This window comes from Limanda limanda, chromosome 21 (genome assembly GCF_963576545.1).
Source record: "Limanda limanda chromosome 21, fLimLim1.1, whole genome shotgun sequence".
Lineage (NCBI taxonomy): Eukaryota > Metazoa > Chordata > Actinopteri > Pleuronectiformes > Pleuronectidae > Limanda > Limanda limanda.
The window spans coordinates 18,952,494-18,968,111 of NC_083656.1; the positions used below are offsets into that span (position 1 = coordinate 18,952,494).

The 15,618-nt window shown below is 41.2% G+C and overlaps 2 protein-coding genes across 2 annotated transcripts in view; one reads left to right on the forward strand and one right to left on the reverse strand.

Moving 5' to 3' along the window:
• The window catches only part of ca10a (carbonic anhydrase Xa), a 288,939-nt gene that overhangs the window by 34,542 nt on the left and 238,779 nt on the right, over window positions 1–15,618 (reverse strand). Inside the window, exon 6 of the mRNA XM_061094461.1 lies at window positions 4,968–5,040. Coding sequence (XP_060950444.1) covers window positions 4,968–5,040 — 73 coding nt within the window. The remainder of the gene's footprint in view (window positions 1–4,967; window positions 5,041–15,618) is intronic.
• Window positions 296–897, forward strand: LOC133027873 (coatomer subunit zeta-1-like). Its single transcript, XM_061095015.1, has one exon. It carries the CDS (start codon window positions 309–311, stop codon window positions 840–842), a length of 534 nt encoding a protein of 177 aa, XP_060950998.1. The 5' UTR covers window positions 296–308; the 3' UTR covers window positions 843–897.

Consider the following 15,618-nt stretch of genomic DNA (forward strand, 5'->3'; position numbering starts at 1 on the left):
GTGGCTCTTCCAGTTTATGTTAACATGGTGATTCCAAGCAGGTAAAATCTTTACCATGGCCACAATCTTAGTTTAAGGTATTATGCACGTGCCCCTGTACGAGAGCTTGTATGGGTGCAAAGGCTCCTTTGATGTCATCAAAGGAGCCTTCTTGTATAACATTGATGCTTTGATGATAATTTCATGCAGGAGACAGTGGTGCTCAGACCCTAATAATATTGATATTTGTCTGCCCACAAGAAATCTGAAGCAAGGAAATGGATAATCTACAAGAGATTGGACGGAGGACTGCTAACCAAGCTATCAAGATGGATTCTCCCATACTGGAACCATCCTTTTACACCGTGAAAGCAGTTCTGATCCTGGACAACGACGGAGACAGGCTGTATGCCAAGTATTATGATGATACATACCCAACAGTGAAGGAGCAGAAGGCGTTTGAGAAGAACGTATTCAAAAAAACACACAGGACAGACAGTGAGATAGCTTTACTCGAGGGTCTTACTGTTGTTTACAAGAGCAACATAGACCTCTTCTTTTATGTGATTGGAAGCTCACATGAAAATGAGCTCATGCTCATCGCTGTTCTAAATTGCCTCTTTGATTCGCTCAGTCAGATGTTGAGGAAAAATGTTGAGAGGAGGGCGTTGTTGGAGAATATGGAGGGACTCTTCCTGGCTGTGGACGAGATTGTGGACGGAGGGGTGATCCTGGAAATTGACCCGCAACAAGTTGTGCACCGTGTGGCTCTCAGAGGGGATGATGTGCCTTTGACGGAGCAGACGGTCACACAGGTTCTTCAGTCTGCCAAAGAACAGATCATGTGGTTGCTTCTACGATAGAGTGACCAGTCTACCAGTGAGCCGCTGTTCAGACCAGTCTTCATGTCACTTATCTTTTTCCTTTGTTCCACTTCTTCATTCAAAGCTGTGAGGAGTATCACTTGCAGATCCAGTCACACTCCCCGAACTAAGGGTTTATAAACTTAAATGTTCCAATTCCTTTATTTTCTTTGTGCATTCTATGACATAATCCACTTGATGATAAAATATGGTGTACATTCCAGTTTCAGGGCTGGCCTGTTTTGTTATATTTGTTTTTTAATTACAGAACATGGGAGCTTCTTAATCCAGTGTTTTATGCTGTAAAACTCTGCCACAATATTCCTTGTGTCCCTCAGAACAAGAACTGTATCCGATTTGATATCCATCTGTCACCTCCTGCAGATCACTGCAGGCGGTATCCAGTCTTTATCTCCGTCTCTCAATGTACATGAATATTGTTCTTAAAAAAGTGTACAAGTTGTCAAACCACTGATCACAGGTTGTTCTGCATTGACTTTCTCCGGAGATCTTCCATCATCAGATATTATTAATAAATGTTTGTTGACACTGAAAAAAAAAGAAAAGAGATTGGACGGAGAAACTCTCCACCGGCAACTCATCCTTTAATAGAGTGTGCGCTTAAAGATGACCTCAAGCTACTCAAAAGATTACGGGAGGACTATGACATCAAACAAAGGTTCCACTGCACTGAGATGGAGGGTGATATGACCCCGCTAGTGGCTGCTGTTGTCTAACAAAAGAGGGACAGTGCCATTTACCTTCTGAAGGAGAATGACAATATGGCTAAAGATGCTCCCACTGATCGAACAGTTCCATCAGGAGCTCAATGAGCAAAAGGTGGAAACCCAAATTTCAGAAGCTTGTACAATGCTTAAAGACTGATGCAAGTAAAGTCACCAGGATTGGAAACGTTGCTTACATCAATGATGAGGAATTTCACATAGCGGACGGGAGCCATCAAACTGCAGTCTTCTTGGGGCTGAGAGGAGATGGCTCTGAACTTGCAATTAAGAGAATGCGTAAAACCAAGTTTCCAGAGCTGAAGAATGAGAAATTACTTCTGCTAATTCCAAAACTGCACCATCGCTGTGTCGTGCAATGTGTTGACTTTGCAGAAGATAGGCACTATGGATATCTTTTTTTTGGACTTTGTGAACGCACCCTGGATGAGCATATCAGAAGCAAGGACGACCGTCTGCGTCAAAAGGATCTCGTCTCTGACCTCCTGTCACAGTTTGAGGGCACTTCATTGTCAAAAGCCACAATTTCTCCACCGAAATCTCTCACCACAGAATGTTTTGATCAGTAAGTAAAGGAGACAAATATATAGAACAATGTAATTCACTGAACCTGTTTTCAAACGTGAACTCTGGAAAATATTAGCACAACTGAGTCCTGACACTCGACAGAATTTGCCTTTCACATACAGACAGTTATCTCAGATTATTCATATGCTGCAGATTTATGTTTTAGAGCTAGAACAGTGTTGTCTTAAAGGTTTAAATACAATGTCTGATACATCATCTAATGTATAAAGTGTCATAAGTGTCATGACTGTTCATCACATGCAGGCACATCACATTTTGTAAAGGCGGCAGTCTAACTTGGCAAGTTTCTTTTTTTTTTCTCAGGAAAGTAAAATACTTGAGGCTGGTTTTGTTTGTACCTTGTATGTATGTGCATAGTATTTCATATGGAGTATAGTTAAACAAGCTAGTGTAGTAACACTCAAAGATCTGAACGTTTTTCCATGGTTGTGGTAAACATCTCCATATTAACAGCGAGCTCCACCAATCAGAGACGTGGCTATTATACCTGAGGATTGTGGTAAGTGTACTATTTCTCCTTGACATCGCAAATAAAACATGTTTTTTTTAAGCGCAGTTGTTATTATACAGACCTGTGGCGTTTACAAGAGCATATAGCATGAGGAGTCATTTCAATAATCATGTTGGTCACTAAACACTGAGTATTTTTTTGGGGGGGAACTTAATAGACTATATCCTCCTCTTAGCTTGCACACAGTAAACTAACCCTCCCACATCCCCTCATCACACACTGAGCTCATCTTTCAAAAGGTTGTCTCCCACTTCTTATTTCACATATCATTTACTGTTCTGTGAATGACGGGCTGTTGATGCACCACAAAAGCTCTTTTCTCTACTGTCCGGACTCTTATTAGAGTGCAACTCTCTCTCCTCCTCTTAACACTTCAATAGCATGGTCCCAATAACTTGTCATCTCTTGGGCCTCTGCTGACAAATGGGCTGCGTATTTTTGATGGGGTCAATGTGGTGGACCATTGCAGCTTTAATGCAAATTCTATTGTGGTCTGCATCACTATTACATACTGCATCTTGTAAAGAGTACTCATCAAAATAATATTCATTTATGAAAAACCTAGAAGAGCAAATCCCTGTTCTCTGTTCAGCTCTATGTGCTATTACGCCTCCACCTACAAAAGCTGAAGAACAGATCTATCACTGATCTTTGATGGTGTGGTTGAGATAAATAATTCTCTTTGGATGGTGTGGATGTGTTCACATATGTGCTTTTAGAAAAGAGTTAGTCAGGCAGCATTACTGGCTGAGAGGGGATGTGCTTAAGGACTCATAAGCTTGAGGGGGCAGTGTGCGACTCTGTGTCTGTGTGTGTGTGTGTCAGTGGGTGTGACATGGTGTATCTAAGGGAGTTTTGACAGCTGTCAGAATCCATGCTCCTCTTCAGCTCCTCCAGCTGGACCCGGAGGAGCAACCCCACCAACCCTCTCCAGCAGCCTCTTGCGCCGCTCAGTGCCTCTGAGACTCCTCCCTGCCACAAGGGGTCAGTGTGTTTATGCAGCCACTCACTGCTCCCCCCATTAATCCAATTATTTGTCTCTTTTTTCAAGATAGCCCCGGGCCATCTCTGTGCCGTTGCTGCTTCTGCACCATGGCAGGCTGGCAGAGGGAAACCTCGGGAGAGCGGCTGTCGACTGCTGCCTACCATGCTTCCTCACCAACATCCTCCTCCAGCTATCAAGAGTTCTCATGCAGGCCTCTCATCGTCCCCGTTCCGCAGCATCCCTTGAACTATCCCTTTGAAATTAAAAAATGATGCTTGGAGATAGACAAAAAGCAAAGCGTCTGTTAAAGTAAAGCCTATTTGATTGTTGAACAATTTACTGTTTGGTATAGTCCTCCCTCAAACAGCACTTTTCCAATCATAGCCCACGATATCTCCGAATGGTTAAGCGGTCACGGTTGTTGTGGTCTTTACATGTTGAAGAAGTCAGCATGGGGCTGTGTTGAGAGAGATGCAGTATCCTACTATCCAGACTATCTGTATATCTGTCTGTCCTTTAATTTTCTCAAAAAGCGCTCATCCGATTATCTTCAAACTTGATGGATTTGTTGCTATGTGATTTTGATGCAATTTGCACACAATATTACAATTTTTGTTATAACCAGGGTGCTCTGCAGCAGCCAGTTTGAGCGGGGCAGTGTGCCTTCAGTCTGTGGCCCGAGTTGAACATGTCTTCTACTACATCCTCAGATAAACTACAGTAGTGGTCAGAAGCTGGGTAAAACCACGACTCTGAATCGCTGCTACATTTTTTATTTCATCATATCAGACATTCAACGGTGTCGCAGGTACAAATCTCCATGGCAGCAGCATTCATATCAATTTGTATACAAAGTAAAAGCACAACGTTCATTTTGTTTCTGCGATGCTATGTATGAAGCTGAATTACAGCTTTGTTTTGAAAAGTTGTGAACTTGGGACTGAAGATTGTGTTGATGGCTTAAAAGACCTCTGAATTAGATAACTATGAAAACACGCGAACAGTAATAAAGAAAATTCAGTTTCATTTCATGAAAAACATTGACTATGAACTAATTTCAGATAAACCAGGTGGGATGAACACAAAGTTTTCAAACTTCACTCTTCACCATAGACTGTTAATTAAAAGCTCTGCACACAACATCCAGCATACAAACAATAAAAAGAGAGAACAGTAAATTGTACATCTGTTTGAGGGCTAAGCTTACAGCCCAATACCAAGTTGCAGGTTTACTGAACAGTAAACAACAAGAAGTGGTACAGATGTTTCGACATTTAGATTTCTTCAAAGTCACTTACTTTTATATGTTATTCTTGTGATGGTGTCTCTGTTCAGCATTCGATTCAGGAACGAGTTCGGTGCCTCAGCAATCTGGATGAAAGGGACAGGAAAAAAGGGGTAATGTTAAACTTGAAAAAGATTGTGTTATAAACTGACAACTGAAAAATAAACTAAACTAATTCACTTAGTTCAGCATCTGAGGGATAATGCCAGTGTATTTTTTACCCATCACATTTAACGCTCATGAAACGTCTAAACCCACTGATGTATTTTGCACAGTCAGAAGCTCCCACACTCTCCTCTACTGCTGCTTTGCCTTCTGGAAAACAAAGGCTCCCACTGTTTTCAAGACACCATTAGAAACAGCTCACAGCCACACACTGTTGCCATGACGAATCATATTCCATCTTTTTAGAAAACAAGTACATTGTGCTTTTGCTCGAAAGCAACTTCATAGAGGATCAAACAAGTTTCAGTCTATCAGAGATGAATGTGCCAGGATTCAGCGACCCTGCTGAATGTTACCTTCCATTCTCCCTTAAGCTACATGTAGCCTCTCCCCTGCCAGGGTCACAGTAATGTAACAGAGCCAAAAGAAAAGAAAATGAACATTTAGCTTCACATTAAAGTCATATTTCTGAGAGTTAAATGAGAAGATGCATGATTGTACATTATGTGTTTATGTATTTGGAGTCAGGACATGCTGAGTAGTTAAATATGGTCTGGATCTATATAGAGTTTTAACGCACTTAACAGTACAGTTTTTCCATTCACCCACACACATTTATACAGTCATATTTCTCTATGACACATCAGACACACACTCAGTATCTTTCCCAAGTACACTTCCGTACGGGATTGGGTAGAGGTAGGGAATGGGGGAGACTGGGATCAAACTGCCGGCCCTCTGGTTATTGGTCGAGCCGCTTAACCTCCAGTTGTTGTTTTTACATTTAAATTCTTTTGTTGGCGAAGTCTTTGCAAAATCCATTTTAGTGAGTTTAATGAGACAGCTGGATTTTTTAAAATAATTTTACTAACACAGGTCTAGGCCTTTAATTGGTGGTGCAAACAAGTGGAACAGATGTTTAGTAATGCAAACTTACTTAATTACTTACAATCACACCAACACACACACACACACAGTCCTGTCTCCGTGACTTCAGATGATTTCACATTGACTTACATTGAGTTCCTCGAGACTTACTCCAAACTGAACCATAGTTTCTACTTGCGTAACCCAAACCTTAATCTAGACCTTAACACTCATCTGAACCAAAACCTAACCTTAAGACATCACACAAACAAGACTAATGAAACTTGACCCATAAGCTGCACCATGTTATATAACTCCGATAGCGGAGAGTCATTTTCAATTCTTAAATGTTCAGTGAAGTGCGAGATGTGTTGGGCATAGGGTTGCAAAATTCCGGGAATTCTCAAAGTTGGAAACTTTCCATGGGAATTACAGGGAATTAACGTGAATATACGGGAATTAACGTGAATAAACTGGAAGTTTGAATTATGTTTTTATTGGTCAGCGTTTAATTTGCGTAGTTTTTTTTTTTCAAATTCCCAAACTTCCCGAGCTCAAGTTCCCATGGTAGGTTTCCGGAAATTTACCGTAAACTTTCCGTTCCTTTGCAACCCTAGATGGGCAGTTCCCAACTCAGAGATATGCTTGCTAATTGTTGAAGTAAGCTCCTCCCCCTACTCCCCTACCATACTTAGACTCCTCTTTCCTTCACACCTTCTATACTCTACTCATTGAGATGTCTTCTGGCAAAGTGAGCAAAAAGCGATGTGCTTGTCCTCCTCTCCCTGCAACCGAAATTAGCTCTACCAGAAACTCAAGCTGCTTAGTTTTCCTACTTTCTGTTTCTTTCTATTTGGTTGTTTTCCTAGAAAAGCAGCCAAGGGGAATTCAGTTATCCTGTCTCTAGATTTCCAGGAATGTCCTCACATTAGGTGGGAGAGAACTACAGCCGTAGGGCCTTATGGTCAGACACAGGATAACCATGAGACCTATTTTAAACATCCACATGTTTCTTGCTGTTACATCAGTCAACATGGAAGTGGGTGCTTCATTGGGAGAAATGGCCTTTCCATTCTCTGTAGAATCAAACCCCAATGCCTCTCTGTGGACAAAGAGTTTGGTTTTTACCAGTTTCCTCACGGAGCTGCAGTCACCCACTGCTGTCCTAAATCGTGCCTCACGACTCCATGCCTAGAATAGGTGGTGGGGGGTATTCCTGGCATTTTGGGTCACAGTGGTGAGATCGGAGAGTTATAAAGCACAAGTCAATGAAAAGTACGAAAAAGAGTCTTCTGCTCTGAACAAAAATTGGGATAATTACCTGCACCACACTACTACAGAGTGACTTGATCAAACACAGTCGGCTGGGTGGTTGTGTGAGTGGGTGGCAGGTGAGTGGACATATGTGAGCGTGTGTTTTTTCATGGGCTATCTATTTGGATATTACCAAAACAGGCATGAACAAAATTGTCTTCCCTGTTGTTGTGCAATAATGGTTAGGAGTGATACCATAAGCTAGTGTGCCTTTAGGCGTTCAATAAATTTGGTTATCAAAAATAGAAAAATAAAACATTAATATTTAAAATATTAATATTAAATCATATCTTTAGTTTGACTAAGTTCTCGCGGGGCACCACCCTTCATAGAAGGGAAAAGATAGCCAATTTATTGATTAAGATCAGTCTCATTTAGATCTAGTTCAATTAGAAATCTTAATATTTACTATTAAAGACTATATAATGAACAGTTAAGGTTTATAGAGTTCTTGACAGTGTAGAGGTTGGCAAACTTCACTTATGCAACATTAATGACAGGACAAGGTTAAAAGAAAGCATTTATTATAAACATAATAAGTATAAAACACCAATTACTAAACAATATACTAACTAATAAAGATGTGTGTGTGTGTGGGTGTGTGTGTGTGTGTGTGTGTGTGAGGGTCTCGCTGGTGGCTAACAAAGAGAGTCACACCTTCCTGTGATCTTTTAAGATCTCTAAGCTAGCAGGCCCCCCCCCCTCCTTCTGGTCGGGGGACGTAGCTAAGTAGGTGAAGAGATATGCGGGATCTGTGAGAATGCTAATCAGAAAATGGCAGGGTCTGTGTTGAGCCCGACTTACATTAACCTTGATTTAACTTGTAACACAATATCACCACATATATCAAACTTATAAACACCACACAGAATCAAATAAACAGTCTTGCTTAGCCTAGTAAAATTATTAAGCCCAGATTATGTTACCAGTCCAAGGACAGGGAGAAAGTTGCTGTGCAGTTCGGTTAGCAGTTCAGGCTTTTGAAGTCTCTGGTTCGTGTGGTCTCTGCTTCCGCGGTTCTGTTGAGCTGTGCAGTTCAGTTGCTTATTGAAGCCGTAGTTCTTACCTGCAGGACACCGAGTCGCTGCAAGGAGTTTAGAAGAAGCTTGAGATGCGTGGAGGTTTTCTTGAGAAGATGAGCTGGAAGCTCGACCTTTGACCTCCAGTTGTTGGAAAGAGAATATTTGAGCTGGAGGAATCCGGTTCCTCCACTCGCCGATGCAGGAGGAAAGGCCAGCGGCCTGCTGTCCTCAGTGGTGGTCGGTGGAGAAGAGCGCTGCTGGAGCAGCCTTCGGCCCTCCGAGGGGTTGGAGAAAGAGAGTTACTCTGGGGGAGCCTTGATCTTTTATAGACCCGGTTGCCCCTTGGTCATGGGACCAGACTGACCAATTGGAGTTGACCCTGGTAGATATTCGCACCTATGTGCGAAGATGCTGAAACAAAGGGGACATGTTGCCTCCTGGGAGACGGAGTTATTTGACCTTCTCAGTACAAAGAGAACACATTGCACTCTGGGAGATTGAGTATTCTCCAGCCCATGCGGCTTGTGGCTTTCTCAAGACAAAGGCCATGTGCTCTCAGGTTTTGACTTCCAATAAAGGCCTGAAAGAGAGGCCTGCCTTTTTGCACAAAAACCATGTCCCAACATCCCCCTTGCGGCGTCAGGATCGCACCTGACGTGTGTTCCTGAGGGCGTACTTGAACATGTTTAGTGCAAAGCTGGAAAAGTCAATTGTCAGTTCATTTGGACTGTAACATCTGGGCATTTGTATACACTATCTAGTTAGCTAAGCAAGATTCAAATTAGACAAATCATTCAGAGTTACAGTAACAGTACAAAATGAATAACCTGTGCTCTTCACTAGGTTTAAGGAGAAAACAGAAAATGTGACATTTGTAAATTGTAAGATAAGATGTAGAGAGAGACGCGTACAATGATAAGGTCATTTTTGAAATGTCCAAGAGTTTTGTTCACTCATTGGGTCTTACTCAATGTAGTACTCAGTCGTATCTGTTAGATTTAACAATTTTCCTGCGGAAGGATGTCATAATTTTCAAAATCTCAAAATTCAAATGACTGTATCATTGTTTCTGTAATAATATGCTAATGTAATAACCTGTGTGGTATGGACTACATTTATTGAGGAATGAAAGTAGTCGATCCAAACATATTTACAAAGTTGGCAGTGGTATGTAAGTTTTAATCAGAATTAAGGTTTTGAGTTTGCTGCTGTTGCTAACAAAACAGTTTTCCTATTTTAACTGCATTAAACTTACTACTGACTGTCAGTACAGTGTTTAACTGTGTTGGTTATGAGCGTGAGGGTCGAGCTCTGGATCGCCTGTGTCGTGGCTCGGGGCTGTAACGCTCTGCGGGGCCAGACTCTAAGTTGACTTCAGAGGCGCTGTCACTGTGTGCTCGGTCATAACCATATTTTGAGCTGTACTCAGAGATGCTGTCGTCATCTTCTGAGTGGTTGTAATATGTCTGGGCCAGAATGTCAGAGTACGGCTTCCTGCAGCTTCTACTGTGGGAATGCCGATCTCTGGGAAGGTGGTGAACAGAGCGCCTGCACTCTGTGTCCCCACGCTGCTTGCTGTCACCCCCCCTTCTTTTGTTGTGAGGGGGGCGCTTTGAGGCTGCAGACAAATTTGACACCTTGATGTTTGTTCTGACAGGCTCGGTTGCACCAACTGCTGCCTTGACAGAGACAACAGTTTCCCAAGCCACCTGTGACATCTTCCTGATCTGCTGCATTGAAGGTTTTCCTTCCTGTGTCATCAGTACAACGTGTGTGCGTATACATGGATGTAAGTTACGTAAGAAAATAGTCTTGAAGGTGGGATCTTCTTCTAGTCCTGGTGTGTTCTTTCCCTGAAAATAAACATGCCTCAAGCGTTTGAAATAATCCTTGGGATTTTCACGACGTGAGTGTTTAATTTGGGAGGCTGTAACAATGGCTGTTATCACATCAGGAGTAGAAGAGAATTCTTCGACTAGTGCTCGACAGAGCTCTGTGTAGTTACATGCGACGCTGGAAGGAAGTGACTGAATAAACTTGTGAACAGCTGTAGAGCTGGTTTTTAACACAAGTCTAACCTTCTCTCTTTCTGTTGCATTTGGCACATCGCTTAAGCTGAGATCTAGTTCCCTAAAGTAATTATCAATGTTGTTATCACAGTTGTCTGGATCAAATTGTTCAATATCTTTAGCTAGAAACTCAAGCAACTCGAAGCGCGGACACTGTGGGGTCCGGCTGCGTGCATCACCTGCTACAGGTCTCTCTGGTTGAGGGGGAGCTGCTGAAACATTTTGGAATGTTGAAGTCCCCCCTTTCAAGAGTTGTGCACGAAAAAATGTGTCATGCATCAGTGGATGAGAAGTGTATGAGGCACAATGTGTTCTTGAGGATAAACTACATGTGTCAGAGTCAGTGAGATGGGAAGTTAGGAAGCTGTTACCTCTTCCTGTCAGTGGAGGATCAGAAGGTGACTTAATTCCCAAAGACTTCGGGTCAGATGGGATTCTGTCCCATCTTGGGAGTGAAGAGGGAGTTAACCGTACACTATCGGAGGAGTTTGAATCGGAATAACCAGAATCACTTTGGTTCAAAAACTAATGTGAGGCCGCGCCTTCTATTCTAAGTTTTAACAATTCCTCCTTGTGTGAAATTAGATCTGACTCTGCTGAGTGCAGGTCTTCCAAATAGTGCAGAGTTTTCTTACTAGCAGTCTGGACCTCCTGGAGGAGAAAAGCATTTTGTGCTCTCAGGGAATTTACCTCCTGTTCCATGGCTGCTTTGCTCTGACAGGCAAGGTTGATTTGCCTGTGGAAATTTAGGATCATACATCTCAACAATGGGCCCTTTGATGCTGTTTGTGCATCACACCTGTCATTAAGAAGTGAATCTATTTCTTTAATGCACTCATTGAAGTTCAACTTGCTGATGAATTCAGGATAGCCAGGGGTCAGGCTCTGTGCTAGGGAAAAAACAAATTGTTCAACACAGGGGTTCTCCATTGTTGAAACTGAAATTTAAGGATTAGATTTAAGTTTATAAATCAAAAGCGTGTGGTTGGCTTTTGTGTCGCGATGGCAGACACCTTGTAGTGTGGATTCTATCTTACACAAGCCTAACCGAAACTATGGTGTGTTAAATAGTTCACCAAACTTTTAATAGCACTAACTGATATGCAAGGCAGTAAGAGTTAGGGATTCTATAAATTCACAGGGCTGGAAGCACGCTGTGGCTCTTTCTCAGGTTCTCTTTATCCAACTTTGGCTGATATGCTAGGCAGTAGCAGCTAGGTACAAGCTCTGTTACATATGGCCGGTTGCACGATATGTCTTAATTCAAAAGCATTTAATAGTTACAGGAAATTTCGCAGCTTGACCAGTTAACATTGAATATGTGATATTCAAATGTTAAAAGAAATTCTCAAAATTTCAACAACGAACATTCAACTAGAATTATTAGCAACAGGCAATCTTTTAGTGTAACAGTATGGGGACTTAAAATGGTAGTTATTAATAATTAATTATTAATAAACATTTAATTTATGAGTAAATTAAATTTAGACCACAATGCACTTGTTTGTAAATACGGTTGAATGTCTACTCCGGTGGCAGACTAGTGGAATTGAATTCAAACCTTTAGCTTGACTGCAAATTCCAAATTCAGTTCTTTCTGAAAAACACATTAATATTGCATAGTCATGAAGTTTTGCCAACTGTACTCTGCCTCACACGGGCTGCACCATAAATGTTGTGCAATAATGGTTAGGAGTGATACCATAAGCTAGTGTGCCTTTAGGCGTTCAATAAATTTGGTTATCAAAAATAGAAAAATAAAACATTAATATTTAAAATATTAATATTAAATCATATCTTTAGTTTGACTAAGTTCTCGCGGGGCACCACCCTTCATAGAAGGGAAAAGATAGCCAATTTATTGATTAAGATCAGTCTCATTTAGATCTAGTTCAATTAGAAATCTTAATATTTACTATTAAAGACTATATAATGAACAGTTAAGGTTTATAGAGTTCTTGACAGTGTAGAGGTTGGCAAACTTCACTTATGCAACATTAATGACAGGACAAGGTTAAAAGAAAGCATTTATTATAAACATAATAAGTATAAAACACCAATTACTAAACAATATACTAACTAATAAAGATGTGTGTGTGTGTGGGTGTGTGTGTGTGTGTGTGTGTGTGTGTGAGGGTCTCGCTGGTGGCTAACAAAGAGAGTCACACCTTCCTGTGATCTTTTAAGATCTCTAAGCTAGCAGGCCCCCCCCCCTCCTTCTGGTCGGGGGACGTAGCTAAGTAGGTGAAGAGATATGCGGGATCTGTGAGAATGCTAATCAGAAAATGGCAGGGTCTGTGTTGAGCCCGACTTACATTAACCTTGATTTAACTTGTAACACAATATCACCACATATATCAAACTTATAAACACCACACAGAATCAAATAAACAGTCTTGCTTAGCCTAGTAAAATTATTAAGCCCAGATTATGTTACCAGTCCAAGGACAGGGAGAAAGTTGCTGTGCAGTTCGGTTAGCAGTTCAGGCTTTTGAAGTCTCTGGTTCGTGTGGTCTCTGCTTCCGCGGTTCTGTTGAGCTGTGCAGTTCAGTTGCTTATTGAAGCCGTAGTTCTTACCTGCAGGACACCGAGTCGCTGCAAGGAGTTTAGAAGAAGCTTGAGATGCGTGGAGGTTTTCTTGAGAAGATGAGCTGGAAGCTCGACCTTTGACCTCCAGTTGTTGGAAAGAGAATATTTGAGCTGGAGGAATCCGGTTCCTCCACTCGCCGATGCAGGAGGAAAGGCCAGCGGCCTGCTGTCCTCAGTGGTGGTCGGTGGAGAAGAGCGCTGCTGGAGCAGCCTTCGGCCCTCCGAGGGGTTGGAGAAAGAGAGTTACTCTGGGGGAGCCTTGATCTTTTATAGACCCGGTTGCCCCTTGGTCATGGGACCAGACTGACCAATTGGAGTTGACCCTGGTAGATATTCGCACCTATGTGCGAAGATGCTGAAACAAAGGGGACATGTTGCCTCCTGGGAGACGGAGTTATTTGACCTTCTCAGTACAAAGAGAACACATTGCACTCTGGGAGATTGAGTATTCTCCAGCCCATGCGGCTTGTGGCTTTCTCAAGACAAAGGCCATGTGCTCTCAGGTTTTGACTTCCAATACAGGCCTGAAAGAGAGGCCTGCCTTTTTGCACAAAAACCATGTCCCAACACTGTATTTCACTAACTCTGAATTTGCAATGCAAATTGCGTTTGTAATTTTCAACAACTTTTGCAATTACTTTCACTGAATGCTGGGCTCTATGTATTTTTTGAAAGGGGGTGAAAAAAAGGAGATCAACATAGTTGGTCCTTTTTGGTCTAACTGTTTCACCAAGGTTTAGTCTAAATAGTTTAAGACATTTTACAAAGTGGTGTCCACAAACACTATTACTACTTTTAAATCAAAACAATTCTAAATCCTAATTTTGGTCTAATTATTTTAGGATTTAAAACCTGTTTCTGAAGCAGATCTGAATGCTGGTACGAACTTATAAAAAAACCTCTACAACTTTTTGCAAGCTCAGCAACATATTCCGTCTGTTGGTCAGCTGAGTCTGGGGGAAGTCAAGTGAAAGATAGAAAAATGTAACCACTACACCACCATACAGTTCACTGACCACCATCCTGCTTTTCAATGTTTACTAACCCAGTTTTCCATCTTGAACATGACAACAGAAAGCTAACGTGTCTACTGGCAAAGGGAAAGGAAAATCCTGTCACAGCAGGTTTACCTATGTTTTAAAAAAACATGCATGAACGTGCTTAGTTTCTGAAGCACGGTTATATATTACTTTTTATGTTTTTTAAACAAGGACAATGCACAAAAACATTAATCTCAAAATGAGAAAAGATTATTTATGCCAGATTTCAACTAATTTCCATCTGCAGACCTTGGGCAGGTACAAGCTAAAGCTAAAACACACCAAATACTAAAACATTAATTAACATACAACCTATAAGTTATACAGAAAAAATCGACAAGTACGCATCAGCATATACTAGCACATTCATTCAATTTATATCGAAAAATTGCAATTCAACAAAATTAAAAATCTGAATCAGTGTCAAATTATTGTTGACATGACAAAGAAAATTTAAATACATCTGAAGAAAAAATTTAAAACCACGGGGAGTGAAAGTCTCTGCAAATTTTTATCTGAGCTGGAAGAATATTCCAATGTTTGAGGGCCGTAAATGAGAAAGCAGCTTGCACAAAGGCAGTCCCCCGTAGAGGGAAGTTGAAGTCTGAATTTCGAGCAGATCGAGATGTTCAGCTCGTTTGCTCCGAGGGGAGCTGAAAAAAGCCGGCGGAGCAGCATTGTCCATGATCCTAAATACCAATCGTACTTCTGAAAACAGAATGAGATTTTGAAAACGGCAGAGGTTGTAGTAGACAGAAAGTGACAATGTTTTTAATTTAATGATTTTCTGTAAAAAACATTTTAAGGCTTGTTTGAAATGAATCTCCATTGGCTTCAGTTCAGTCTTACTGGGCTGAGACCAGCATTAAATAAAATAATAAAGATGATTAAAAAAATCACCAGACTATGCAAGACACTGCTTCTAGAGGTGTTTTATTTAACTGCTATGATTCCTTCTGAAAAAAATTTACTGTTTCATGACGGTTTTACAATACTATAGATTTATTTTCTGGTATGACATAAGGAACTATGAAACCAATTACCCTTATCTGTTGCTGCGACAGAGAAGAAGCTCGCCAGAGGTGAGAAGCAGTTTAAATCCAAAATGCTCAGCTGTTGTAGTTGGGAACAAAATAACCACACCACAGCTACTGAATTTGTGTAACACTTAATGCAGGGTACACTAGCTGAAACAGCTGACTATATTATAAGTGAATCAATTATGAATCAATAGAACAGATTGGATTGGATTTCACTAACACTGTGGTTGTTAATTTAACTTGTTTGATCATAAGGTTTTTACACAGGCTTCTTTACCAGATATCTAGCACAGATTCTCATATTCAAATCAGGCTACTAGCCTTGAAACAACTCTTACTAATGACCCAAACTTTATTTTCAGATTTTGTTTTGCCTTCTGAAACCTCTTTACAAACTTCGTCCTTTGTGTTTGACAGATGTAACAGCACCTAAGCAGTGAATGGATTTTCCCTCCTACGCACTCTTCTGCTGGCTAGATGGGAGAATCGAGGAGGGTTGACCTGGGTCAGCGTCTACTCTGGCTCTTCAACACTGAAGGATGTTCCCTTTGACTTTGG

What these genes read in the sequence shown, in the direction of transcription:
- LOC133027873 (XM_061095015.1), top strand. Translation starts at nt 309, where the DNA reads ATGGATTCTCCCATACTGGAACCATCCTTTTACACCGTGAAAGCAGTT.